A 27,801-nucleotide genomic window follows, 5' to 3' on the forward strand; every position below is an offset into this window, starting at 1 on the left:
AATCAATTGCGTAGTAAATCTAAATTCCCGGTCATTCTTCAAATTAAGCAAATTCTTAATGGACTCTCTGGTAAGAATGTGAGAGTTTCGTTGGCCTGGATCCCAAGTCATATTGGAATCCGGGGCAACGAGACCGTCGATCAGCTTGCTAAAGATGCGACCCGTTCAGGCTGCCTAGACCAGTTCAGGTGCTATTCCCATGATTTGACCTCTCTAGCTAAGGATCGACTGGATTCAGATTGGCTCGCTCACTGGACAAGATCTAGTCAGATGAAAGGACTTCACTACTCTGATGTCCAAGATAATGTTCCCGCCAAACCCTGGTTCTTTAAATTCCGTGCCGCTAATAAAGCAACCACGTCAACAATATGTAGACTGAGACTGGGCCACTCATGTACTCCTGTTTTTCTTCACAAGATCCGTGTGAAAGACAACTCTTTGTGTGAATGTGGTTTAGATGAAGGCTGTCTTGATCATTTATTTTTCGAATGTTCGAAGCTGTCATCCTCTTTGTATGACCTCCTCCCCCTTATATTCCTCGCCCTGTTAACTTTAAATCCCTCCTTCGTTATGTATATTCTCCTTTTATTGTCATTCTGTGCGATTTTATATCCTCTAATAACATAAGACTATAGTTCTAACCAATAATAACATGTTTTGTCTTTGTCGTAGTGTGTCGTGACTCCTGCAACAGCGTTCGGCAGAAAAGGACTTATTTTTATTTTTATTCCCAAAATTATTTTCTTGCTCCTGTCAAACTGTTGGCGTTCTGCAGAATAAACCGCAACCCTGTCATCGTAACTGACACTGGCCCAAGCCTTAAGGCCGCCATCAAGGGGAATAATAATAATAAGCGACACCAGCGCGTTGAATACGTCGTCGCCGCGGCAATGAATGGGGGACGCCCGCTTTCTGCGAACGTCGCTTCGCAAAATTCTTCGTTCCATTGTTTTGTGAATGGGCAACTCGAATGTGCCTTGAAAAATGTTCAGTCTTCGCAGCGATTTATATTTCTTAATAGCTCGGTTAGGAAGGAAACTGGCACTTGCAAATCTACGGCGGCATGCTGTAACTGTTTAATTTGGAAAATTATCTTTGGTATTGTTAGAAGTAATTGATACCCCTTTATTATATTCTATCATTAAACGTCGATTAGCAATTAGTTATTCTCAGTAATGTCTGTACAAGTAATCGCCTTTTAGAAACGTGTTTAGTAAACGTGCTCGAGCCCACTTTTGACGTATAATGGAGCTCAACCAACAGGGCCATATTCTGTCAGCTCCTTATCGTCGTTAAGTATACAGGTGGTTCGCATACCACAGCGCTTACGATCACTTTGCTTACCAACGTAGTTTTACGGGCGGGCCAGTTCGAACAGCCTTCTATTTCGTGGGGCTACGGTACATATTAGAATGTCAAAAGGTCTGATATCGTTTGAAATGTTCCGGTCGCGTATTTCGCCCACGCTCAAAACCGCGAGCCGCTAACAATTTATTCAAAATCAAGGATTTGTGCCCGTTCGCCTCCGGCGGCCTCCGTATTTGTACGAGAAGAATTTAAACCATTCGTGGTATAATTTCAATTATTTAAAATTATCGATTTAAAATTAAAATAAGATGACGATGAACGTTGATTTAGCAATAGGAAACGCACCTCTCGCTTTCAATACGAAGATTACATAGGTACAATTTAAGTGACAAACTTCACAATGTTTTCTTTGAAAAAGTAGGCTTGCAAATGATAGCTGAGACGCCCCGGAAATTAGATTCTAGCCAACAGCAGCAGACACATTTATCATTGCCGTGGAGTCGCGTCTAAGAAGATGATTATCTTAACCGTCCAATAAAAGAATTTACATCAGCATTAATGTACGCGACATTAAATAACAAATTTAATTTTTATTTGACGTTTTTAAGTCGAATAGCGGTAAAAAATCGCTTTCGTTCTATCACCCAGCAGATTAGGATCGCACATTTTACGGTGGACATTAAATCTTAAATGCTCATTATAGAGGAAACATTAAATGGTCAACATTCTTAAGCTAGTCTGGGCGTCCTCCTGTGGCGACGTGACCAAATGATCTTATGCAAATCATGCAAATAGTTAATCAGTTTTATGGCCGACGAGTATCAACGATTTATCAACAGTCCCCTATATGGAAAGACAAACAGAAATTCCATAGGCCCGTACTCAGAGCCAGCTAGGTATGTCGACACGACACACCATATTTTGCAAGTTTATCTCTCCATTTTTATTAATAGTAAAAGCATCTTCAATCGAACATTGGAGTTATAAATTTTACTTCAAACCTTTTATAGGAGCATAGAAAAAAATATTAGCGTTTGTTATGTAAAACTGTTTTTAAATGAGTAAATCTCTTTACATTTTGTTTTATATTTATTACTGTGAAAAGTTTTATGAGCAAATAACTAACTTTTATGACGGCAAAGATAAGCGTGGAATGCCAATTTCGATTAGAAACGGGAGCAGTACACGTTTTATCACATACTTATACAGATAAATTTTAAACACGCGTGATTTTAGACACATTAACTTTACTCTGTCATCACACTTTGATAAACCGCGAATATTTCTAAGAAACCTTCCAAGCATTGAACAGTAGGTAACAACTGCATGAAGAATTCAGCATGGCATTAACTAATTGCACTACGTGCCTGAGCTTATGTTAGAAAGTCTAACTATTCACCAATTAAGTTAAAATTGAATCATCGATTTCTTTAAACTATGAGGATTTACTATACTTATAGCAGATCAGAAACGTACGCATTTGACTTACACATAAATAGCAGGTATTCCATCGTTGTGCATAAATTGTAATCATTTTATTTCTTCTCATGCTGGTAATAAATAAATACGATAGAAATACTGACCCAATCGTCTGCCTAAGTAACTGTACAAAGATTGAAGAAAACACAGCCATGTATTTTATTACTATTAATTACGAACGAACCCTCTAAAACTAGGAACTAATAATACGTACGAATTGCTACATTGAAGATAATTTAAATAATATCTAGGCTATAACATTACAAGATGCTAATTAAGTACGACAAATTTCAACCTGTTACAATCCCAAACATAAAAATAACCTGAATATAGCCGGATTAAACGACAAAATCTACCAAAGGGTTCAACTAAAATCGCGTTCACGAATAAGCCAGTAAAATTGGCCTACTCGCGTGCGTCTACGCATGCGCACACACACCGCCAAGGACATCTTTATCTGAGAGGAATGCGCAAAGTAAACAATGTTGTACACTATTTCGCTCGAGACGCGCCCAACTTTTGCATACGCGCATTCTGTCACCGTCCATCCTTTTCAGGGAATGAGTACATAAAGGAGCGGGTAATTTGCTCATCACACTAATATACACAAGTTTTAGTATCTACAATATGAGGTGTCAAAGAGAAATGTAATTGCCGGTTCGTATTTACACTGCTGAAAGTATTTTCACAACCTAGTGGGTAACTTCAACTTCAGTTGGGTACCTTTGATTATCATTCTGTATTATATTATTTGTATTTCTTACCCTTTATTTATGGTTGTGTGAAGACACTGTGAGTGAAACATGTTTTATTATTTTGTCATTGTATGTGAGCAAAAATTTGATCAAAAATATCTGAACACGACTATTGTTAACGGCGTAGGAGCGTATTAGGATATTTTAATAGTAAAATTTTTGCTCACAAGTTTATGAACTTGACTGTACGCAATGACCATTGACTTTCAGAGTTGTTACTATTAGTAGTCTTGATTGATATGTTTCGTAATACTAACCTTTCTTTCTCTAAATAGAATGTGCTTGTAGTGATATTGGCCTAAAATTTGATAAACATTCGGAAACTATAAATAAATTTAAGCAATTAAAAATATAAGGTTATCATTATTACTGAAGACAAGAATGTGGCCAACCCTTTTATCGTGACAAAGGATCATAACATAATTCCGGATAAAGCATTGACATACTCCACGTCTTAACAGGCCTGAACGAAACCAAATGCAAATTCTGTGTCACAATCTTACATGGAAACAAAGGCTGTCTTGGAAATGGGTGTAAAAGATGCATCATCAGAAGCTACAGATCGTATCTTAGGTATCGTTAAAACAACGCCCTAAAAGAACAATGCCATCATTTTCACCAGTTCCCTTGAAAACAAAGAAGTAGGTATCCAATTTATTTTAAGCATAGGTAGGTGATGCAGCTAAATTGCAAGAAATACCTATTAAAACGCATGATAAGTAAAATTTGGTCTTTTGTTTTGAAAGTCATACTATCATTAAACCACCTTTTCCGGTACGCCAGTTTGTTTGATCGAAAAATTACATCGAAACGTGTTGTTATGACAACTGCGGCGAGTCAAGACGACTTTCGATTCTCAATAGGTATCTACTCAGTAACCTTTAGTAGGCAGCAACATCGTTATGTTTACAAATTGATTTGCAACTTGATCAGAGACGAACCAGACAACAAATTAAAATCTTCCAAATGGACCGCTAAATTTTACACAACTGTAATATTTAACAAAGTAAACGGAAATCTCATAACATCGAATTAAACATAGTAAAATCACTTAAACATTCACAATATAGCTATAATATAAAGAGTTTAATAACTACACAGTGATCCAGGGCTTAAGCATGTGATTATAAGCCACTTTAGAGCCAGATTTACAAATTACCGAGTTATTTAGTGCCAACACGATTAGAGTCAAGAAACGCAGTAAAATGCCCAGCCCCTTACACGTCACGCTTGAGGGAACGCGTGTAGTGCGTGGGAAGTATCCGCAAGATGCCTTACACACACTTAGGTTACACAATCCTACGAAGAGAGCTTCGTTGTTACCAATAAGCAAATATATTTATGAGAAATCGAACACTGGGCCGACACAAAAGTAAGATCAGTTTAATATAGCTAACCTCGGCAGTCGGCACTCAGCTCGTTGATTTATACTGTTTTGATACTAAACGAAACAAAAACATTGCAATTTATAAAGTCTGATTATTTAAGAAACATTCACCAAGAAACCGCTTTAACATGTTGCGCAACAGACGTAAAATTCCTTAATCACGAGTTAGCATTCTATTAGGAAATAGCGGTAATAAAAAGAAATCTGCAATAAAAGAACAATCCAGCCACGCTTAATAAGTTAATTAAAGCACTGAAGGCGTAATAATTAGCCATCACGGGATGCATTATCCGGTGTTACATACAAATCCGCATTGCAAATTCCATTACAGGCATCCTTAGGTTTCCCACGTCTGATTTGCCTACACCTAGAGCACGCATTGTTACACTCGCTTGCAGATTTCACTAGCAACCTGGAATTATGCATCAACGATGAACGGGTTGGAGTACGCAGAAATATTCCTTTCCTACACATTACACTTAGTAGTCATAGGCAATTATATCAGATAAGACAAAGCACTAAAAATATGTGATACGTTGCAACGGTTATACGGAATAGAGTTGCGTTAGATACGTAATTTTATTCTATCAGATATTAGTGTGAACGTGAAATAATTTGACGATAAAATAGTCGAAGGATATTAAGATCACTACCTGAAAGAACCAACAGAGGTGGCAAAGAAAAAGGAGTGGAATATAATCAAAACGTTGGACTGGAATGCGACTCAAACAATGTGTTGCTGTTGCCGCAGTGAAACTGCATTCAACCGATACAATTAAAGTAATAAACGCCGTCAAACACAGGTATAAGTTCCCATTCGCTGGTTAATCGACGCTACATTGTCTTCCTTGCTTAACGAGACAATGACTGTTTTTTCCTCAATTTACAATGCGTAGCTGTCGAACGCTTGTATCGTTATTTTTTGCACTTCTAGCTTTTTGCCTTTTTGCAAATGCCTCTCTTCTCGTAACTCGGGTGCCATTACACCAGTGAGATCCGCGAAAAACGCTAAATGTTTGTTCGCACGCAACGACTGGTTAGACACAGACACTATGGGAAGCTAGGAGCTACTTATCGCAATCGCAACAGCATCTTGCTTGTTGAAACTACTGTGTTGTTAAAGTTCAGGGCTAAACGGTAGGTATGTGACATTGGCAGAACCATCATAAGAATGAAATCTAAATGTAAAACAAAACCAGTCCTGCCAAGTTATCAACATTCTTGGTGTTTAATTATTGAATTCTGACCGAATCACGTGGGTCGTACGTAACCGCGTGAGGACATATTTTTCGTAGTAAAATGTTTAGGTTCCAGGTATATGGTTAATAACGGAGTATGCGCCGGAGACGTAGCCGGGTTATTTTTAGCATTAATAAATTGGCTTAGTGGCTTGGTTTGTTGTGTGCGTTTCGCACAAGTGGATGTCGAGTGACATCCACGATACCCCCTCACACATGCGCAGTCCTTAGGCAATTTTGAACTGTTATCTCGTTTTTAATAGCCAGTAATTATTCATTTCTAACATCAACTGGACTGTTAGTTCTCCATTTGGACATGGTCTCAATTTGTGTTTGGAATATGGCCTGAATTAACATCTCCCCAATTAAAATTCACGTCAAAATAACGTGCAATTTGGATTTCTCTTTTGTTGCTCGAATAATAATTGTCGTATTGTGCTTTGTTTGTTGTGGTTGTGGAGTGTGTTATTTTCGCAGCTTCATAACAGTTTTGCACAGGCTTTGGGCGAGCCCAAATTCCCAATACAGGTTGATGAAGAACCAAGTCCAGTAGATATGAAACTCGTTGAGTTCAACGAATTTAACAAGAAGTAAAAAATATAAAATACACATTAATTAAATGGTCCACAAGCAAATCCGATAACCTCAAGAGTTTTTGTATGTTACTTAGCCAGTCTCATACAAGCCGATGGGTCGGAATGCAGTTTGCCAAAAGGTTCAATAAAATATAACACTTTATGTTTCCTGCGTCTGCGGCGAATTTTATTGTGGTGTCATTGCACTGAGATCAGAAACCAGAGATTTTCTCACTTAACTACAAATTTACTTTGAATTTCAACATCTTTATAGACATTGGAGTTTGCGTTTACAGAAATACCTAAGTATCAAATCAATGATGGCAACACTTTAACTGTAATAACTAGTACATAATTGCAGTTAACTACAAATTTTGTTGGCAACTGTTTTTATGCAGTACTCATTACGGTGAATACGATATTAAAAGCAGTGTAGTGACTCCTATTTATGTGAGACTTAAGTACGAGTACAACTCGGTTCAAATGAATTAATATGAACCTTCAGACGTAGGATAAATGTGTAGTGTAGTGTAGGGCAATACTAATATACCTACCTAATAAGGCGAGTTTATATAAATAAACAAAGGCCCTTTATCTCAAAACAGGATGAATGATCTTCAGTTTTAGATCAATAAGATGCCCATGCATTTAACAGCACCTTGCAGGTGCGAAAATTTTAAGGTCAACTTTTTAAGACAATGAGGCAGCTGTCGTTTAAAGTATGGTAAGTAGATACGGCTAGAGACATGATCGGTATTTTATAGGGTTGTGTAGAGCACCTGCAGTGAGGCGGTGAGGGGGTTTTGGGGGGAAGGGGTGCCGCTTTAGAAAGGCGCGACCATCGCCGCAGGCCTGGGCCGCATTCTACGGCCTGTCATTCACACCGCGCAACTTGCCTATGCATTACATTCCATCTCCCACCGCGCTCTCCACGCATCGCAACAAACACGGCAACTTACGAAATCAACAACCATCTCGACAGCATGCCACATTCATACCCAGCACATGAACGCTTCATAGAATTATTTCTACGCCAGTTCGACGACTAACATTGCTATGAACCAGTTCTGTGGCCTCATTAGGCGCGTTCCGACAAAGCTCACAAAATAAACCGACCCTTTAACACCACACGACACAACACTACACAAAGCGCATACCGAAGGATAACAAATGGTAATCATAATTTGTGTTTAGCTCATTTGTTGTCACTAAATTGTGGAATGTCGTGTGAAATCGACGAAGTCGCGCATATTTCCCGCCAGATGGCACCGCCAGCTCGACGAACGATCACTTTGTTTTTCACGATTTATTCTATTTTAAAACTATATTTACCACTTGCGAGTTCACTAGGGCCGAGAATACGAAAAACACTTTCATCTGATAGTTCACTTTGCGAAAATTCAATCGGGAAACGTTATAAATCTCATTGGAATGTGAAGTTTTGACATGGGGCTCTTACGGGTTAACACTTCTCTTCGGAAAACTTACCTGTCTCGCGGGTCGATCCACGTAGTTTTTCTGTTGTTGTGATCGATAAAATACAATTTCCCGTCAAAGTCCCTCGCGTAATCCCATCCGTCGGGCAAGGGTATCTCACCGTTTCGTCTCCTTGGCATATTTCACTGATTAAATCCATTCAAACGAATAACGAAGCACACTCGCGAACTAGCTACACGGCCATGTTGAATACCTCATTATGAGGCGTGACGTCACGCAGGATCGACCAATGGCGGCGTAGGGCCCCCACGATGGAATGCGGCGCGTACGCGAACACACGGCGCGACTGCACGTCACTTCACCGACCGCACCTAGGATGCATACGACCGTACCGAGCGGCTCCGCATCGCTGACTGAGCCGCCCCGACTCGCCGCTACGTTATCAGCGCTCATGATAATATTCAACCAGGCAGTACCTACTGTCTCAATGCATTCCTCTCAACCTAATGTTTACATTATATAGCTTCTTGCTTGAAAACACGCGAACCTCCACGATTCAACTTTGTTCACTGAACTTCTGATTACAGTCACAGACACCAGCGGAGAGGAGACGACCTATGTATGCAAAAATTAGGTACGTACCTACCCATTCAATCTATTTACGATTCCGTTGTATAAATACATATAGACGGTCGTGTATAGCGCGCATTCCACAGCGTAGGTATGTATAGGCATACATACAAATTACAGATACCTACTCGCCAAAGTATAGACTGTAATGTGATGTGCTATAGTAGGCAACTTTGCATTGAGGTTTGTTGTTTGTTAGGAGATAATAAAATGTATACTATGTAGATGTAATGTGCTTATGTAAAGATCATAGTTCTAGGGTATATAGTAATTTAGCAAATGATTAGTGATGAAGTAATGACAATTTAAAATTATTTTGTATTATTTTCTAATAAGTACCCATCAACTTTTAGTAAAAAAAAAACTGCGAAAGAACCTAAGTATCAAGGCACTATCGAGGTCTCCAGTCTCTAATATGTTTTTATTAATTAGATTAATTGATGCCCCCTTAATTTGATAAGAATATGCAGTAAAACAAATTACAAATATGTTTACAAAAAATATTACGCTATAGTTTCTCGACACCCTTATCTATGATGAAAACTGATTCAATTCAGACGAATTGGCGAACACGGGTGATTCCCGCGAAGCGATATGGATAAACGCAAAAAGGTATGCGAAAATAATGGCGAAAACACACGCCGAGTGGGTTAGTAGGTAGGTAACTTTTGACGCATGAAATACCTACTTCCATGCGCGACTGGTTTTAGCTGCGATGACAATGCCTGATGACACTGATGATGTGAAAGACGATACAGCAGAACTGGGATGACATAACGGGTAGGTACTCTAAAATTTAATAGGTATATAACTACATGCTTGACACTGGGCATCATAAGTACCTACTCAAGTATTGCAGAGGCATTATCAAATATAAATAAATATCACGGGACAATTCACACCAATTGACCTAGTCCCAAAGTAAGCTTAGCAAAGCTTGTGTTATGGGTACTAAGCAACGGATAAATATAATTATACTTATAGATAAATACATACTTAAATACATATTAAACACCCAAGACCCGAGAACAAACATTCGTATTTTTCATACAAATATCTGCCCCGACGCGGGAATCGAACCCGGGACCTCAAGCTTCGTAGTCAGGTTCTCTAACCACTAGGCCATCTGGTCGTCAAGCCGATATGATATCGGAGTAGAATAGAAAGTAATACAAACATCATAATATCTTCAAAGATATTGTATCTGACAAAGTAATATGTAATGCTTCCTTAATTAGTGAAGCAGGCGCGGCCCGAAGGGGAGGGTTACAGGGACACATGACCCCACCCCCCAAATCTGCATGTCAAATTGAAAAATCTTCTAAAAATTTACAAAATAGAAAAGGCAATTGACGACGAATATTTTCGGAGGACTGTTTATATTCCACTGATAGATAGCATAACGACTGACCTATCAATTCTTAAACAAGTTCCTATCAAATGTATATGTCGCTAAAGTCGAACTTTCAAGTTGACAGTAGAGGTGAGACGTATTAGGCAAAACGCGGACTGAGTCTTGCTAGTACGCGTCCACAAAAAGACTAGATCCAAAGACTAGGCCCACGAGTATCTACGAGTAAACTCAATTGACTCATGCGTAATCCCGTAAATACGCTCCCGCCCGTGATTGCGTATACATCGTACTAGTTTTTGTAGTTTTACGAATATTATCGAACAAAATCGAATCTAATTCCACGTCACAAACAATTCAGTCTCATATTTTTTTTAATTTTTACATATATTAAATACCGACTAAAAACTTCCCTTCATACTTCATACAGGCTTAGGACTGTCAGCAATTTTTATAAATTTTTCAATTAAAAAGTGTACATCAGCTTGTTTTCAAGTTGGCGGAACGTTGTCAGCCGCCGTACTCCTAAATACTCGTACGCTAAAAGAATCGCGGGCGGAAACGCGTACTCACGCGTCCAAACCAAAACCTATTCCAGTAAATACGTCTCACCTCTATAGAAAGTCTTTATATTCGATTGTAGACACCACTCACTTAGGAAATTTTGTATCAGTATTTTCTTTGAGCTCCCGTTTCCACTTTGAAATCCATAACTGATACTTGTACTATTACTTATTTTGTGCTGATACTCTGTTACGACAGCAGTGGCAGCAGGAACACTCAAGAAATGGGAATAATATCAGTAAGTACTAATATATATTCTGTGATAATATTCTGATACTTTCTTCACATTAAGAACATTTTCTTCTGCATATTTAGATTTTGGCATAAAAATTCGTAATCCTGATAGGTTGATTGGGGAACCAGTAATGCTCGACCCTATACTGCTCAGCCATCACTGTACGACCTGATAATACGAACTCATTTTGGATTAGAATTATCAAGTCGTACAATATTAGGTCGTGCATTATTAGGGTGTCCAAATTTTTGCTCGGCCTGTTAATACTCGACCTGTTATTGTACGTCGTTATAATCGGAATCCAATCGAATCGAATGACCATAGATTTGTGTTAGGTTGTGTTAGGTCGAATTGTGACCACAATGCGCGAGCCGAGCGAGCGTAGCGAGCGTGCCGCGGCAGCGGCCGGTGAAGCGCCAGGACCAAATTAAGTTATTTTCTACTAAATTTATTAATATTCGGTGTACACGAAAAACATGATCAATCGTGCGAATCGATTGCTTGCTGTCAAAAGTGTGCTCCGATTATTAGGTCGTACAAAATCAGGTTGTCCAATAGCACCTTGAACATTATCGGTACAGGGTGATAAAGCTCGACCCGTGTTCCAAGTGACATGTGATTGAATTATCAGGTCGTACAAAATCGGTCGAGCATTGTCCAGGTCGTACAATAACTACACTCGGTTGATTGTACCATCAGCCAAATATGTGGTCAACCACCCTAAAGTTGATAATCGTTTGCATGTCATAAAACAATAATGCCAATAGATTAGACGTGTCTGTCATGATAGGTAAGTACTAAACTAAACTAAACTAATGTTATCGTTACCGGAATGCTCCAAATTCTTACTTTTTTCCACTACCTAAGTAGTTAAAGATCCTGGGTATGGCTAGGCCTTATTTTAAAAACCTTGGAAGGATAACAATATAAAAATCTAGTTTTTGCTCACGAATTTTATTTTTACACAACCGAAATAAGCACACTTTTATGTAGTGTTTTATTCACTAATCTTATTTTTTTTTATGATTTTACATGTCACAAAATATCAACTAAAATTTTCAAAACATGTTCAAAACAAAATCTCGTTAGTCTTTTTTTTTCACAATGTAATGTAGATCTAGGCAAATAAATTTTAATGCCAGTTCGTGACAAAATAATGTACTTATTAGAAACAAAAATAAGTAATCGCAAAAAGTCTTTTTAGATGTTTATTTATATTAAATGCCTAAATCCTAAGCCATAATCACAAGACAATAAGGAATTGTATCTATTTTCTAAGCACTATCTCAAGTTTTTTTTTTGTTACAGTGTTTTGCTTGAAACGGAACGTAAAGACAAGACAGATGCTAATTACGTTATTTTACTTATATAATGCTATAAAAAAGTATCTACTCTAACTCAATCATTTAAGATTTAGTTTTAAATGACAGTTATGAAAATGTAATAGAATTAGTTTACAATGATTTGCTACCCGAGTGGGCTGTCAATGCTGGCTGGCTGATTTGTCAAATTTTCGTCAACACGTAGTCTTATTTCATTCACTTCAATTGCAATATTTTGCTTAAATAATAAATCAAAAAGTGTGATATTTGATCATGCCATCGAGTGATAGTGATGACTTCGAAAGTGCAGACGAGGGACACGGTTCCGTAGACAAGAAGGAACGAAAAAAACGACTTTCCTCATCGAACTATAGTGACAATACTGTAGAGTCCGATCAGGAATCAAAAAAATCTGCTGGTGCGATACAGAAAAAAATCGAAGAACCCAAGAAAAAAGAAGTAAGTGTACACACTAAAAAAATTAACTACTGAAGCCCAATATTTTCAGCAATAGGTAATTAGGAAAAACATTCTAGTCCTATTTTGCATCTAGGGATTTAATTATCTTGATTATCTTTAAACCAATAAATATTACAAATTCTTTATCCATACATGTACCTATTACACATTGATTAGGTATGCTCCAATCATTACTCACTTTTATTTTATTACTTCTCTTGCGGCTCCAAGTTTGGTTCTAAAAACAAAAATAGGTTTGTTGTATCAATTTATCAGTCTGTTATTTGTGATATAACTTAATAATTTTAATTACAAAAATTCCAGGAAAAACAAACTGATGGATGGGACGACTTCGACATTGATGACAATGAAGCAGAACTTAAAAAAGACTCCCAAACTAATGCTGCTAACACAGCGCCCAGCAAAAAAGTTGAAAATAAACCAAGTGACAACCAAAAAGCCAATGTGATCAAGAAACAAAGTGAAGCAAAGAACCCAATAGAAAGCACACAGGATACTGGATGGGATGACTTCGATGACTGGGGAGACGATGATACTAGCAAAAATGTAAATTTTTTAGAAAAATGAACATAATCAGTCAGCTTTGAATAAAATTACTGTGTGACTCAGGCTAAAATACAGTAGACAGCGCGGAAATAGAACCTTCAATATCTCAAAAACGGCTGAATCGATTGCTAGAAAACCTGATTTGAAATAAAAAAAAACACATTCAAATCGGTCCACCCCTTTAAGAGCTACAGTGCCACAGACAGACAGACACACACATAGCGGTCAAACTTATAACACCCCTCTTTTTGCGTTGGGGGTTAAAAAAGGGGCAATAATGAAATTCCATACAATATAACTGCCTAGATTTTCGAGGTTACTTACTAAGCAAGATATTATATAGATTAAATTTCTAGGATCCATCATCTAAACCGCAACCAACACAGCAAAGGCAACCTGAACCGGACATCAAAGCTGTCACGGACCGTCTTGCAGAAGCCTCCAACAAGAGTAGTGGGTGGGGATGGGGTTGGGGCGTAGACTCCCTACTGAGCACGGCAACTGCTGGCATTTCTACCATTACCAATCAAGTTTCACAGGTAAAACTTACTTTAGGCTGCTTTAACAACAGGTCACCAGTAGGCTATCACTGGTAGCAGCATGCCAGAAGCAAGAGCCTTCACTGCTGCTTATAACAGAAGTTCTCAAATTATTGTCTAAGCTCTAAATGAATCAAAACTTGATGCTAGCATTTTCGTTTAACCTTTTAACTGCCAATACGTTTTTATTTGTATGTGCCCGTATCGCCACCTACACCGAAACTATTGTATGACATTTTGTCTTTATTAGAAGACTGCGGCGAAATGAGCTAGATATTTGTTGTCTTATATTTCAGACAGTGGCGGTTAAAGGGTTAATGAAGGGTCTATGTAAACTCCCAAGTATCGCTTGAATATTTATTTTGATTAAAGTAAAACTTTCATGGTTACCCCGGGCTCCTTGGAGCACACTTTAAGAATGTCTGGCTTATATTATTATTATTCAAATAAATAATACACTGGCAGCATATCACTGCACTTGTTTTTTTAGTTTGTTTATAGTTAGTTTGAAATTTTGAGCCATGTGATGGTTGCGAGTCTGTCATGCTGCTAGGTGTGGGTCGTTACGTGATTTGAGCGAAACAAAACGAAACTGGTGACAAGAATCATGTCACTGGTTACTAAAACCAGTGAATTTAGTAACCAGTTTCTTTCACTGCCTGCAGTGACGCGTTCTGTGACAGTCACTGTAACTGAATTAGAAATGAAACTAGTATTTAATTTAACGAAATTTGTTACAATCTATTGAGCTATGACGTTATTTATCACAAGCATCGTTTTTCGGTGTAATGTTAATAATTTCATAATCTAAGAATCGTTTCTTTGACGTTGTATAAAGTTAAGGTTATAATTTTTACTCTGTGCTACTCGTGACGTTTTTAATGTTGAGGCGAAAATCGCATCACCACAAAAATAGCTCGTTACAAAAATCACCACTAGTCGCTTGATGTGAAACCAGTGATTTGGTTATTCAGCACGTCACCAGTTACTGTATATGGTGATGTGAAATAACGTCCATCTCTACATGCTGCTAAAATCGCCCACATATAATTATGTATATTCATGTATATAGCTTGTTTAATCCTATTAAATAGATTTATAAATAGAAATTTCACACCACATTTTAGGTAACGAAGAACATCTAGTTGAACAACCACGACTAATGAATAAAAATTAATAACATAATAATTAATTATGTAATTTTAATTTGTAATAATGGTTGGGATATATTTATAGCTATCATTGTCGCACCTCATAAGGTACCGGTTAAAGGGTTAATTGACTATCTAATTAAGGCTTCTGTTATACTTTGTGTTAATAGCCGTTGCCCGCGACTCCGTCTGTGAAAAATTCGTTTGTCGCTATATGTATATGTTTAGATACTTACATTCTTCGAAACTGATAGAACATTATATGTATAGATGTAGTACTTAATTTCCAGGGCATATCAACAGTCCTGGAAACTGGCATAGGCGCCCCGGATCCAGAGGAGTTGGCCAGGAGGGCCAAGGATAATGAATCTAAGCCACAGCCAAACAGATCTGAAGAGCCGCAGAAGACGGAGAACGATCCTAACGCTGGTGATGCATTCCAACTTGGCAGTTTGCTGTCCGGAGTCACCAAGTTTGTTGAGAGTACAGGTAAGTTTATATCAGTACTAGCTTTCACCCGTGAGTTTGATTGCGTGAACCATAGATCCAGGATTCCCACAGGAATTCCCAAAAAATTACACAGTGGTCTTCATTTATACAACACTAGCTGTAGCCAGCGACTTCGTCTGCAAAGAAATTCCGTGAGGATTCCCAAAAATTATATCTTGGACTTCATTGACTCGATTGACATTGACATTGTGATTTCAAAATATATAAATAAATAAATATCACGGGACACACATACACACACATACACAAACACACATTATTACACAAAATACTATAGGTATAGAATTAAACTAAAAAATTACGTATTACTTGAATGCGGAAAGATATAGTCTCATTACTAAGCCGTGTGAGACGAAGTCCCAACAGCATACTGAAGGAAATCGCTGACAGATTTGATTGTCCGATCTTAAAATATTGGACTGAACAGATAAAGAGTGTGCCGCAGTTTGTAACATAGATAGTAAGTATGTCAAATTAAATTATATTGTAACGGATAACTCACGTCTTAAACCGAGTTTAGTTCGACATGTTTCGGGCTATTTCGTAGCCCTTCTTCACAGGAGCACGCGACTCGGCGGCTGCCGCAACACGCACACTACGCGCCACCGATCTGCTCGCGCGACTGCCCGGCGAAACTAACACCGGCGCACAACTACCCGCATTTTTATCGTCATTTTTATTGTCAATGTGTAGTATGTCCTTAAATACTAACACTAGAATAAGTTTAAAATGTATTATCTTTTGTTTTGTTTGTTTAATTACTAACACACTATGGATACTCTGTTTGTCCGAAATAAAGAATTTGAATTGAATTGAATTACGCTCACGAAATGGTCCCAAATCATCTAACAACGAATAGCACGATGAATAGGGTTTAGAATATCGCGAAAAAAAGCCTGAAATGAGTTAATATTCCAGAGATCCAACCTCATTGACTGTTAATACTAGTTAAATACCCATAACCATGTCATATTCCAGGTACAAAAGTGATAGCAGGCGGCCTCGACACTCTGGAGACCATAGGCAAGAAGACCATGGAAGTTCTACAAGATGGCGATCCAGGGCTGGCCAAGAAACGGGCCATGTTGGGTCTGGATGCCGGTGACAAGCCAGTGCTGTCTCAGGTGCTGAGGGAGGCCAAGTCCAGAGCTGATGAGGAAGATAGGGTCAAGGAGGAGAAAAGGGAGGCCAAGGAAGTGCATTATGAGAACTTGTTCGATGATTTTGAAGGTGAGATATAGTGTATTTGCAATAGGTATCGCTTATAAGTTATAATAGTATGTATGTTAACTCTTTATGTGTATATATATACAAATTTAATACAATACATGAGAAAACAAAATACAAAGAAAAGTTCTCATACAGTGTGTTACCGGCAGCCAGGCTTTAAGGGAGGTTAAAGTTATGTATTTCTGTAATTAAAAATTTGGAATTGAGAATTGGTTAACTTTCTAACCAAATTATAATTGCCATTGCCAGCAATGTACAGCAGGTAAATTGACAAGTTATAATCAAAGTATCTGTCGGCTGTCATTTACACTTACTTGTCAATATACTTTGCTGTACATTGCTGGCAATTATAATTTGGTTAGAAAGTTAACAAAGTCTGAATTTTAATTTATTAATTACGGCGTACTACTGAGAAAGTAGCCATCTCTTTCTGTCTTACAGTAATTGCCAACATTACTTTTTCTGTCATGATTCCAAGGGAGTGAGCTCATTTATTTCGAAGTTGACACATTTGAGCACGGTGAAATTATGGTATGATATATCTAAACTTCTAAATCTTTGGCGTACTCTGCTTAACCCTTTTCCAGGCATAGTGCATATAGCGACCATATAAATGTACGCAAATATTCGACCTTGCTACATTTATAATATGGTACAAAATCAATTGTAGTCGTGAAAAATACTATTTGTCTTTAAATTAGTCCCTCATATAAAACTATGATTCATTTTGCGTAGCTAAATTAGCGGGGCCTGGAATGGGGTTAATGGTTAACCCTGCCCTGTATCTATTGAACGTGATCTATTTGGTATTCCAGGCCTTGTACATCTGGAAGCGCTGGAGATGCTATCTCGCCAAGTAAGCATGCGTATCGAGGAGCGCTTACGCAGCGCAGAGCCGGACAAAAGGCAGGACATCAAAGAAACTCTGCAACAGGTCGCTGGTAAATATTCAGCCGTTTTGTTTTTGTAGACGACATGGTCGCGGAACTGAGCGAGTGGCCGAATATAGCTTTGGAAAGGGAGATGTGGACGTCAAGAGGCGATGCCTGTGCCCAGCTGTGGGACACAAATAAAGACCTAAAAATTTGTTTTTCTTCCAACTGTGCCTTAATTTCATTATAACCGCACTAAATACTAGAGCATCTAATATCGGACCTTTTTTCCAATACCGGTATTTTTTCGATACCGAAAATTCAAATACCGGTTTTCCGGTATTTCGATATTTTTTCGATATTCGTATTATTAAAGTAAAATAAATGATTTTCCCGCAACAAAACTTTCCGGTACCGACAATCTTAAGTAGCTAAGATTATTTCAAATATATCTTGAACTTTATTTGTGTTAAAGGCTTTACAATCCAAAGTGTATCACTCCGATAAACTAATGTTTATTGATTCGGTCGAAACGTTGGCGGTGCTTGAGGCTCTCCAGCGATGCCGTATTGACTATCGGTATATCGAAGTGTTGAAGTGTCTGTATAAAATCGCCACTATGTCATTCCGAGTAGATAAAGGAACAGACTTCGAAGGCGATTCCCTTGAAAAGAGGCGTAAGCCAGGGAGATGGCATATCTCCGAAACTGCAGGGCTACTACGAAACTCGAAGTTCGTGTCGTGCGGTCCCTCTGACACTTATACTATTTAATACAAGAGTGAGAGGAACCGCACGACCCGAACTTCGAATTTCGAGTTTCGTAGTAGCCCTGCTGTTTGCTGCCGCTTTAGAAGACGCCTTCAAACTTCTGGAATGGAAAGGACAAGGCATCAATATGAACGGCGAATAATACGAGTACATCACTCAACTTCGGTTTGCCGATGATATCGTGGTCATGGCGAAGTTGATGGAAGAACTAAGCACGATGCTCGAAGGCCTCAATCGAGTCTTCCAACGGGTACCTAGGCCTCAAAATAAACATGGACAAGACGAAGGTCATGTGGAATGTCCATGTGGTGTCGTGTGGTGTGTTGGTTGAGAATTAGATTCTTGAAGTTGTTGACGCGTATGTATACCTGGGACAAGCCGCAATTAGGTAGGTCCAACTTCGAGAAGAAGGTCAATCGTCAAATCCAACTCAGATGGGCAGCGTTTGGGAAACACGGAAATGACTTTTCGTCCAAAATTCCTCAGTACCTTAAGACGAAAGTCTTTAACCAATGTGTGTTACCAGTGATGATGATGACATATATATCCGAGACGTGGTGATTACTATATGTTTAAATAGGCTCAGAGTTGCTCAGAGAACTATGGAAAGAGCTATGCTTGGTGTTTCTCTACGGGATCGAATCAGAAATGCGGAGACACGTAGAAGAACAAGGGTCACCGACATACAGTACACTGTACTGAGTACAGGGCCCTCTTTCACCTATTAGAGGCCCTGGGCACAACATGCTGCATTCGGTAAGCCTGATTTTCAGGCGAGAGTAGAGTAGCTAGGTTATCGTTTGGTAATGGAGGAGAGACTAGGGGGCCCCAAACCATCGCGGGGCCCTGGGCGCTTGCCCAGTGTGCCCAGTGGGGAAGAGAGGCCTGCCGACATAGCCAAGCGAATTAGCTCTTTGAAGTGGCAATGGAGGACGTATGGTACGGAGTGGTACGGAGAAAAGATGTCCGTTGGGGCCGAAAGATTCTCGATGTAGAACTGCGGATCGGCAAGCGCAGCGTAGGACGTCCACCAACGAGATGGACGGATGACCTGGTTAAAGTCGCAGGTTCACGGTAGATAGGTAGGAACACACTACTAAAACGCGACGCCATGCTACGCCACCTGACCCTTGTCAGTAGTACTAATGTGTTAAGTGTACTTACTTATAATATGTATTTTCGAATTAGCGAATAAACGTTTCTATTTCTATTTATTTATTTATTTATTTTAATAAATCCCATGCATTTACTATATGGCCAGGTGCAGATATAAGACACGGCACGTGATGACACGCGGTTTTGTCATAGGTACCTATCAAGGTATCGTTGGTAATCTTTATAAATCGTAGATTCTAATTTAATTTACTTTAAATAATACTATTAATAAAATAAGTAATTAATTTGTGACTTTTGAGAGTGTTGAGAGTACAATACTCTATTAAAAAACCAAATAAATATTATTTAGAGATTAATATCGAAAATATCGAAATACCGGTATTATACGATTTCAATATCGGTTGTGTTAATATCGGAATTTTGGTCCGATATTCCGGTTTTTCGATATTATCGAATACCGGTATTCATGCTCTACTAAATACCCAGCACAAAGCGGGACTTTTATGCTCTAGAGCAGAAAAAATGTATGAAAATCCTTTATTGCAATTTTAGTTTTTTTTAAATTGCACCACCAAAGAGTTAACACAAGTATTTTTGCTATAAAATTAGCCTGCATAGTGTAAAAAAATCTAGTGTTAGGTTGGTCAACCTGACGGCCTTATGAAATTTGACAATTTGCGTGCTACTAACTGCCCAATAAAAGTAAGAAATAGGGGCTGTTTCACCACCCATTGATTAGTCTTAACTGACGGTTAAATGTGATGCCGTCTCTATTTGTTTTGTTCGAATAGACGGAGACGGCATCACATTTAACCGTCAGTTAAGACTAATCAATGGGTGGTGAAACAGCCCCTTAGAAAATAAAAAAAAACTACACAGTGGGCGAAGACGCGGGCACCAGCTAGTAATATATACAATTATTAAAATATTTCATCGCACGGAACCCTCTTCACGCGAGTTCGACCCGCACTTGTCTGTTTTTATGTTTTAAACTTCAACTAAGAACCGGGTGTAATCTGGTAGTCTATTATTGTTGTTTATGAACGTCGTAGGTACAGTCGAGTGCAAAAATTAGACTCACTTTCCGACTTAATATAATTAAGACCGTGGTAACATATTTTTGCACTTAACTGTACGAAACTGTACGTTGTTTCTTCAGAGCTTTGCGAGATGCCAGAAGAAGAGGATGAGGAGGAAGAATCTGAGGACATCTCAAAAACCGAAGCCTTCCATGAAAGACTGCTCGCCGCCACCAGGGACATAGGAGTGAAGCTGCAGTTCCAGTCTTTAGTCAAGTGAGTCCGAGGCCGGCCTTAGCCATCTACCTCAGTCCTGAGAGATAAATCTATAATAAAATATAAAAGGTACAGGTAGTGCCAGTGAATGATGACCATACCCTACAAAAGAGATAGCAAAACCGTAGCATATGACAGTTTTATGTTAGGGTTGGAGAGTATGATTAATCTTGTACTAACTTTATTGTATGTATGATTAATACAATTTAATGATAACCTTACATGACCCTCTTTTGATGTAAACTTGTTTAATTTTTTATCAAAGAAAAGAAATTAACATGTCAATGTCAATGCTAAATGCTATAACAGTGTTTTAGCCGAAATTAAAAAGGTTTTTTCTTCCAGCGATAAAGCTCAACATTTTCAGCTTTATCGCTATATGTCACGTGACCAGATATGACACTGGAAACGAGCGTCGAGCGATTTCACGTGGTTGCTCCCTAAAAGGAGGATGAATTAAGCGAATGAGTGAATGTCAAAATCCCGCTGTGATTTACATGACATGCTCTTGTGTGCGTGTCCTCAACTCTGTGGCGCTACCACTATACTCAGTCCAGTTTTCCTTTATATCGATAAAAATAGATATTCAAAATAAGTAGTAGAGCCCCCTTGCGTTTTAACTTCTTTGAGGCGGTGGATGAAGTCGGGGGTTATACTGGATCAAAATTAAGTTATCATTTGAATAATTTATTCCAGGCAATACACAGAAGCCCTAGACTGGCTATCAGCAGACTCCGCCACCGAGAAGACAGTCTATAAGCGAGCAGTCAGCAGTCTGGCACAGGCCACAGCGTTAGCAGTAGAAGTGTACCACAAAACTGCTGAGATGCTACTGGTCAAGCCTCGGCGATCCACCGCGGACGAATCTGACGCTTTGACGCAGTAAGTTATCGTTTCACCGAACTACCTCTTCCCCGAATTGACCGTTCACTGAATTTTCGTTTGGCCGAATTTGGTGGCCAAAACCGTAGTTTTAACTAGTAATCTTATTTACTTGTTATAATTATTTCAGTACAATATATCGCTCTGTAGAGAGGCGAAAGAAAAAGACGATTTAAAGTAACAACTTCTTTTTACAGAATGACAGTCGTTCTGACGAAGCATATCAGCGAGCTGGCAACGCTGTTTACGGAAAAACTTAACACGTTGGAAACGGAGAACAAAGACCAAGTTAACATTTACATCACTAATATATTCTTAGAGGTAAGACTCTTATAATATTTATAGAGCTATCTATACTCAACCTGCGGCTCATCTGGCAAAGAAAAATATTCTTAATGTTTTTTTACATTCAATGCTGCCCCTCGCTGCACTATTACCACAACACACACACAAAATACACATTATTACACATTTGTGGTCCATACAAAAGAAAGGTTAAATACTGTTGCTATAGAGTATAAATACTCTATTAATTGACGCAAAATTACCTGATAAATATCTGATTTATGACTCTTAGTCAAAATACCACAAACACAAACGTTCACGCGTTCACTGCCACCTGACTTCCACAGGTGCCACCGACGCACATGTGCGTTCCAGATGTATGAATAATTATGACAGCATTGACAGCGGCACTGGGTGAAGTTCCGAAAACGCATATATGCGTCGGTGGCAGTGAATGCGTTAAAACGTTATGATACGACTCTATTGGCTCTATAGGGCCGGTAGGACGTGTCAATATTTTTGCACGCTCCGCTGTGGCTGTACTTTTTATGACCTGTTAAAACGCAAATTTCTCATAGATTTCGGACGTCAATTGTTTTGTTAAGTCAGTAGATTTTCTACTTATTTGCTTCAATAGTACTAAAAATCAGATTGTACAGTTAATTGAAAAAAACGTTTAAAACGTTTTTTATTTTATTAAGGTGCGGCCACATGTAGCCGCTCGACGATCGTTTCCAGCGTCAAATCAAGCCACGTGACATGCGCGAAATAACCTCTTCAATTTCGAAAAAACGCTGTTATTTTTTGTTTTCATTCACTCCAATTTCTTTTACTTGTACCACTGTCACGACTGCCACAAAAGGAGGTTAAGAAATCAGCTTCCAAGACCAAGTTAATTCCTGCAAGCAGTCATCTTGACGCTGCTGTTCTACGTTTTTGAGTCGCGGGAAATTCAAAATAGGGTCACGTGACCAGGTTTATCCCTGCAAACGAGCGTCGAGGAGCTGCATGTGGCCGTACCTTTAAAGTTACGTCTTGATATTATTTTGTAATTGTTTGTGTATGTGTCAGTGACCCCATTTGATTACCACTACATTAGAGCAATGAATGACTTGAGTGCACTCGCCAGTGGGTGAAGACCAAAAAGTTGCACACCGTTAAAGCTGCGTTAGCAGGTATACCACGCGGCATATAAATCTGCCTAAAAGTTCATTACTTAATACTCAGTTTTGACGCATTTTTGAGATACATTTTTTATGCGACGTCTTTACGTTACTCCCGGATTGTGTTCGAATCGCTTAACGGTATAGTGCCTATTCAATTGTTGGAATTATAACTTTATAGTTTTTGTGGTATTAGTCGGGGCAATGAACTTTTAGGCAAAGTTAGGCGGCGGAAGGTATAGTGATAATTTCCACTAACTTTTTCAATTGTGACACGAAAATTAATCATACATTTGTATGGATAATTTTCGTGTCACAATGGAAAAAGTTAGTGGAAATTATAACTACCTGCTAACGCAGCTTTAACGGTGTGCAACTTTTTGGTCTTCACCCCAGTGTGTGCGTTTTTCCACCCTGTATACTGTTTCAAATATCGACTGGTTTCTGACTCAACCTCTTATATGAATTTTTAAGATATTGGAATAACCATTTTAGATACACATCCTGAACTACATTAAAAGTAAAATTTCATAGAAGAAGAAGAGTCTGAGACCCGTCGATTTGCTTTAACATATTATTATGTCGTAAATAATATAGTTTTAATTCTTTTTTCAGGCCGGAAACAGTTCTACATACATACAGAATGCATTCCAGTTGGCTCTGCCAATATTACAAATCGGTGCCGTGTAATGTAGGGGTTACTTTTTTTAGGAAAAAACCGGTCGGGAATGTCTAAGCACCTATCCCCAGTGCTGGTCTTATTTTCTGGTTTTTCTGTGCATCTATATTTCAGTTTGTATTTTCAATCTAAGCACCTATCTCACTACATTATAGTTACCCCTAGAGATGGGTGAAAACGTTACTATCGCCGCGGCTGTCGTTAAAGTTACAAAAAGCGATCGCTAGTTAGCGATCTTGATACGCGTCGGTGCAACGCGACGGAGATACGATACGACAAAATTATACAAATGTGGACCCAGCTTTAGACGGCGGATCACTGTGATTTTTCCATTGTGACGTTATTTTTCACGTATCTCTAGTAACCCCACACTGTCCCGCACCTCGTCCCGTTGCGTACTTGGGGTGGTTTTACAGTGACGCTTTCGCCAGCGCTTTGCGTCTCTTGGATCGTTACAGTTTGACTTCGTTTCGCTTGATCGCTTACATAGTTTTACGGACTGCGTTTACTAACCGCGCTGGCGAAAGTGTCACTGTAAAACCACCCTTAGTACCACAGATATAGATTACACTAGATTACGCAAATCCATCTACTTCGCGTGTCCGAACCCCGACCAAACGTCGGGGTTGGCCCCATACAAAGACTGACCGCTAACTGACTAATCATGACTAGTGACTGACTCGAGCCCCACGGCGCGGGCGGGCGGCGCATTTGAATCGATTTTGCGCGGACATCGGGTAATTCACATCGCTAATTCGCTCTTGAGCCGTCACAGTAGATATAAAAAAGTGACACGGTTGGTCTTCATACAGATTGAGGTGTTTGCGTTATCTAGTGTAATCTATATCTGTGCTTAGCACCGATAGCAGCGCATAGGCGCAGTGTGTTATTGTTATTTTGATCTGATATTGTTTGCTTACCCTCTATTTTCATTGAAGTCAAATAGTCAGGCTCTACTACCAAGTTCAAAATTCGAATTTCGTATCTTGCCGTCCCGCTGACGCTTATATTATTTAATACGAGAGTGAGAGGGACGGTACGATTCGAACTTCAATTTTTGAAATTCGTAGTAGCCCCCCAGGTGCACAGATATTTCCGACGGTCAAGTAATTGTTGTAAGTAGTAAGGAATATTTGTGAAATTGTAATTGAACTTGTACACTAATTGTCAGAATTTTAATATATTTGCATACATTTTTAATTTGCTTTTTCTAGTTATCTTATGAAGATTAAAAATACTTAATGGTTTCTTTGTCTCGCTTATACACTAAAGTTGAGTTGATATTTATTTATTGAAAATTTTCTGTCGTAATTTATCTGCCCTTGACCTATATGCGTGTTTATTGCGAATAAAGTTTGTATGTACCTAAATTAATTGCATCCACTAATTTTAATATCCCACTTTCACCTACAGTTGCTACTACATAACTAAACTACTTTGACAGAGTTCAGTGTATTGTGTGTACACTATACTAAACAGTATGTAACTTTGTAGAATATTTACAATGTGTGTGCTTAATTCGCACGTAGATTGGTGGTGAAATGTAGAAATTGGGGGATCCCTTCGGCACCCATAATTTTATTGTTTCGATTTTCGATAGTCAGAACTTGGTACCCATATTATTTTTGGTCATACATAATAATCAATAGTCATAATCGTTGTTAGGTATAACGCGAAATAAATATAATGATTATGTCAAGACAAAAGTTATAAAATTGATCAGCATAATATCAAAAGGCATACCGTTTATTTTTCATAAATATTGTAGGTCATATTTTTATATTTACTATTATTATTAGTCATACCATTTTATTTTCTAATGTTTTAAAGAATAATTTTAAAATTCAGAAATAATACATGTCATACATTAAAACATTAGAAAGTTAGAACTGTGACTCCTTTTAAAAAGGACCAGCTGACAAGAAAGCAGGTTAGATTAGATTAGGACTTACTTTAGGACCCTTATAAAAAAACAGTTGCCAGAAATGTAGGTTAGGTTAGGTTAGAACTGTGACCCCTTACAAAAAGTACCAGCTGACAGAAAAGTAGGTTAGGTTAGAACTGCGACCCCTTACAAAAAACAGCTGCCAGAAAAGGTTAGGTTAGGTTGGGTTAGAACTGTGACCCCTTACAAAAAGTACCAGTAGCTGACAGAAATGCGTTATGTCAAATAATAATATTCCTTTTGAATTTCAACCTTTCAATACATGACCATACCAATAACGGTATGAAATTCAATAGTTCTGTCTGACTAATAAGCGTTATGTCAAATAATAATATTCCTTTTGAATTTCTACCTTTTGATACAATCACCACATAAAATGTTAAGACCAATAAGGGTATGAAATTCAATAGTTATGACTAATGAAAGGGGGCGGAAGAGGATGATGACTATTGAAATTATGACCAAAGATAATATGACGAGCAACGATTATGACAAAACGGTATGGATAAACCAAATCGAAAGTTTAACGTCAATATAGAGCCAAAAATTGGATTACAGAATTAAGAATTCTCGGAATATTAGTATAATTCATGATTATAATTAAAATCGATATAATAGATTACTGATGTGTTCAAATAAGGAAACAACGAACTTAGGTAGTTCCAAATTTGACCACTTAAGAGCTGCGCTCTCGTCAGTTACATTATTTAAGTAGGTACTTACTCAGACAATCTTAAGATAGCGTTGTCATATTGAACTAATATCCACGGTGTTTTCTGTAACAGAAACAATAAAAAATAAACGGTGGTTCCTTATACTGCGCGTAAGTCTTATTTAAAATATCTTAAAGTTCCAAAGTTCTATAATTTGGAGAAGATAACCGTTCAAGTTAAATTTCACAGTCAATTTGTATTGTTTAACATGACATGGTCACCCGTCAGACCGTCAGTTGTTAGGCGTTCCGTTTGTGTTCATCTGTATTTTTGCTATAGTATAGTCAGTACTTATACGTAGTCCACGAAATTGATATGGGACTTGAAGTCATTTAACTTACTCACTCACCCATTTAAAAATACCAATACAATACAATGACTCTTTATTTGTACACCAGAAATAGAAAACGATACAGAAAACAGGTAAATAGAGAGAAAATTACTACTATTTTTTTTTGACCTATATAAATTTATTGTTCCTGATACAGATAACGCCGAAATAGTGTAATATAAATTTTATATAGAGGTGTCAAGATTTCATTGGTGTAAATTGTTTTTTTTTTCAGATTTCCTAAAAATAAAATTATACTCAAAGGCACAAAATTTGACTCTACATACAAAATTACCTGTAACTGCATACATTTGAGTGCCAAATTTAGTATTTATTATTTAGTGTTCATATGTTTGTACTTACATCATCATAAAGTAATTTTAAAAACGTTTACGCCCCACAATTAGTGTTCACACAGTATTTCGTCACTACTTAAAAAAAAACTCGTACCTCAAAATAGATAATTTTTCTGAGTGAACTTTATGGATATTATGTCAAGGTTCAATTTTGTTGACATTGATTTTAGATACGAGATTTTTTCAAAGTACTCACGTTTTGTATCGAAAGATTTGGACGACAACTGCTTTTTTTCTCGCTGTATGTCAAAGCACATATGTTCTGTTTCCGCTATTTATGTTTTATTATTATTGTGATTGTAATATAAGACAATAATTTATATTATAATTTTTATAGCATTAAAAAGATACGATTGATGAGATTTTGCTTTATTTGTAATATTTCTAAAGACCAATAATAGATCAGCCGGAATTCGTCCCACTGCTGGGCACACGATAGTGGGCGCTGTCCGATGAATGTTCGGAGGGACGGTCTGATCAGATGACAATTAAAAAAAGTCTTTGCTAAAAAAAAATACTTTATTAAAAGTAAGTAAGTAGCGTATTAACGCTGACTGTACTTTTTGGTGACTTTACTTGTATTGTCACCCAAACTACATTTGCATGCCAAATTTCAAGTCGATGCCATTAACCGTTGAAGAGTTCCGTCCTGTAGAGA

At 38.1% G+C, this 27,801-nt stretch overlaps 2 protein-coding genes across 2 annotated transcripts in view; one reads left to right on the forward strand and one right to left on the reverse strand.

The window, feature by feature from the left end:
* kibra (WW and C2 domain containing protein kibra) overlaps positions 1-8,602 on the reverse strand; it is a 100,236-nt gene extending 91,634 nt beyond the window's left edge. The window contains exon 1 of the mRNA XM_074098450.1: positions 8,231-8,602. Coding sequence (XP_073954551.1) covers positions 8,231-8,358 — 128 coding nt within the window. The 5' untranslated portion in view covers positions 8,359-8,602. The remainder of the gene's footprint in view (positions 1-8,230) is intronic.
* Positions 8,603-12,347: 3,745 nt separating this feature from the next.
* LOC141435705 (protein FAM114A2) lies at positions 12,348-27,503 on the forward strand. Its single transcript, XM_074098453.1, has 10 exons — positions 12,348-12,740; positions 13,065-13,307; positions 13,664-13,846; positions 15,288-15,486; positions 16,486-16,737; positions 17,553-17,678; positions 20,654-20,789; positions 21,486-21,671; positions 21,869-21,992; positions 23,735-27,503. Exons 1-10 carry the CDS (start codon positions 12,555-12,557, stop codon positions 23,807-23,809), a joined length of 1,710 nt encoding a protein of 569 aa, XP_073954554.1. The 5' UTR covers positions 12,348-12,554; the 3' UTR covers positions 23,810-27,503.
* Positions 27,504-27,801: the final 298 nt, after the last annotated feature.

This window comes from Choristoneura fumiferana, chromosome 15 (genome assembly GCF_025370935.1).
Source record: "Choristoneura fumiferana chromosome 15, NRCan_CFum_1, whole genome shotgun sequence".
Classification (NCBI taxonomy): domain Eukaryota; kingdom Metazoa; phylum Arthropoda; class Insecta; order Lepidoptera; family Tortricidae; genus Choristoneura; species Choristoneura fumiferana.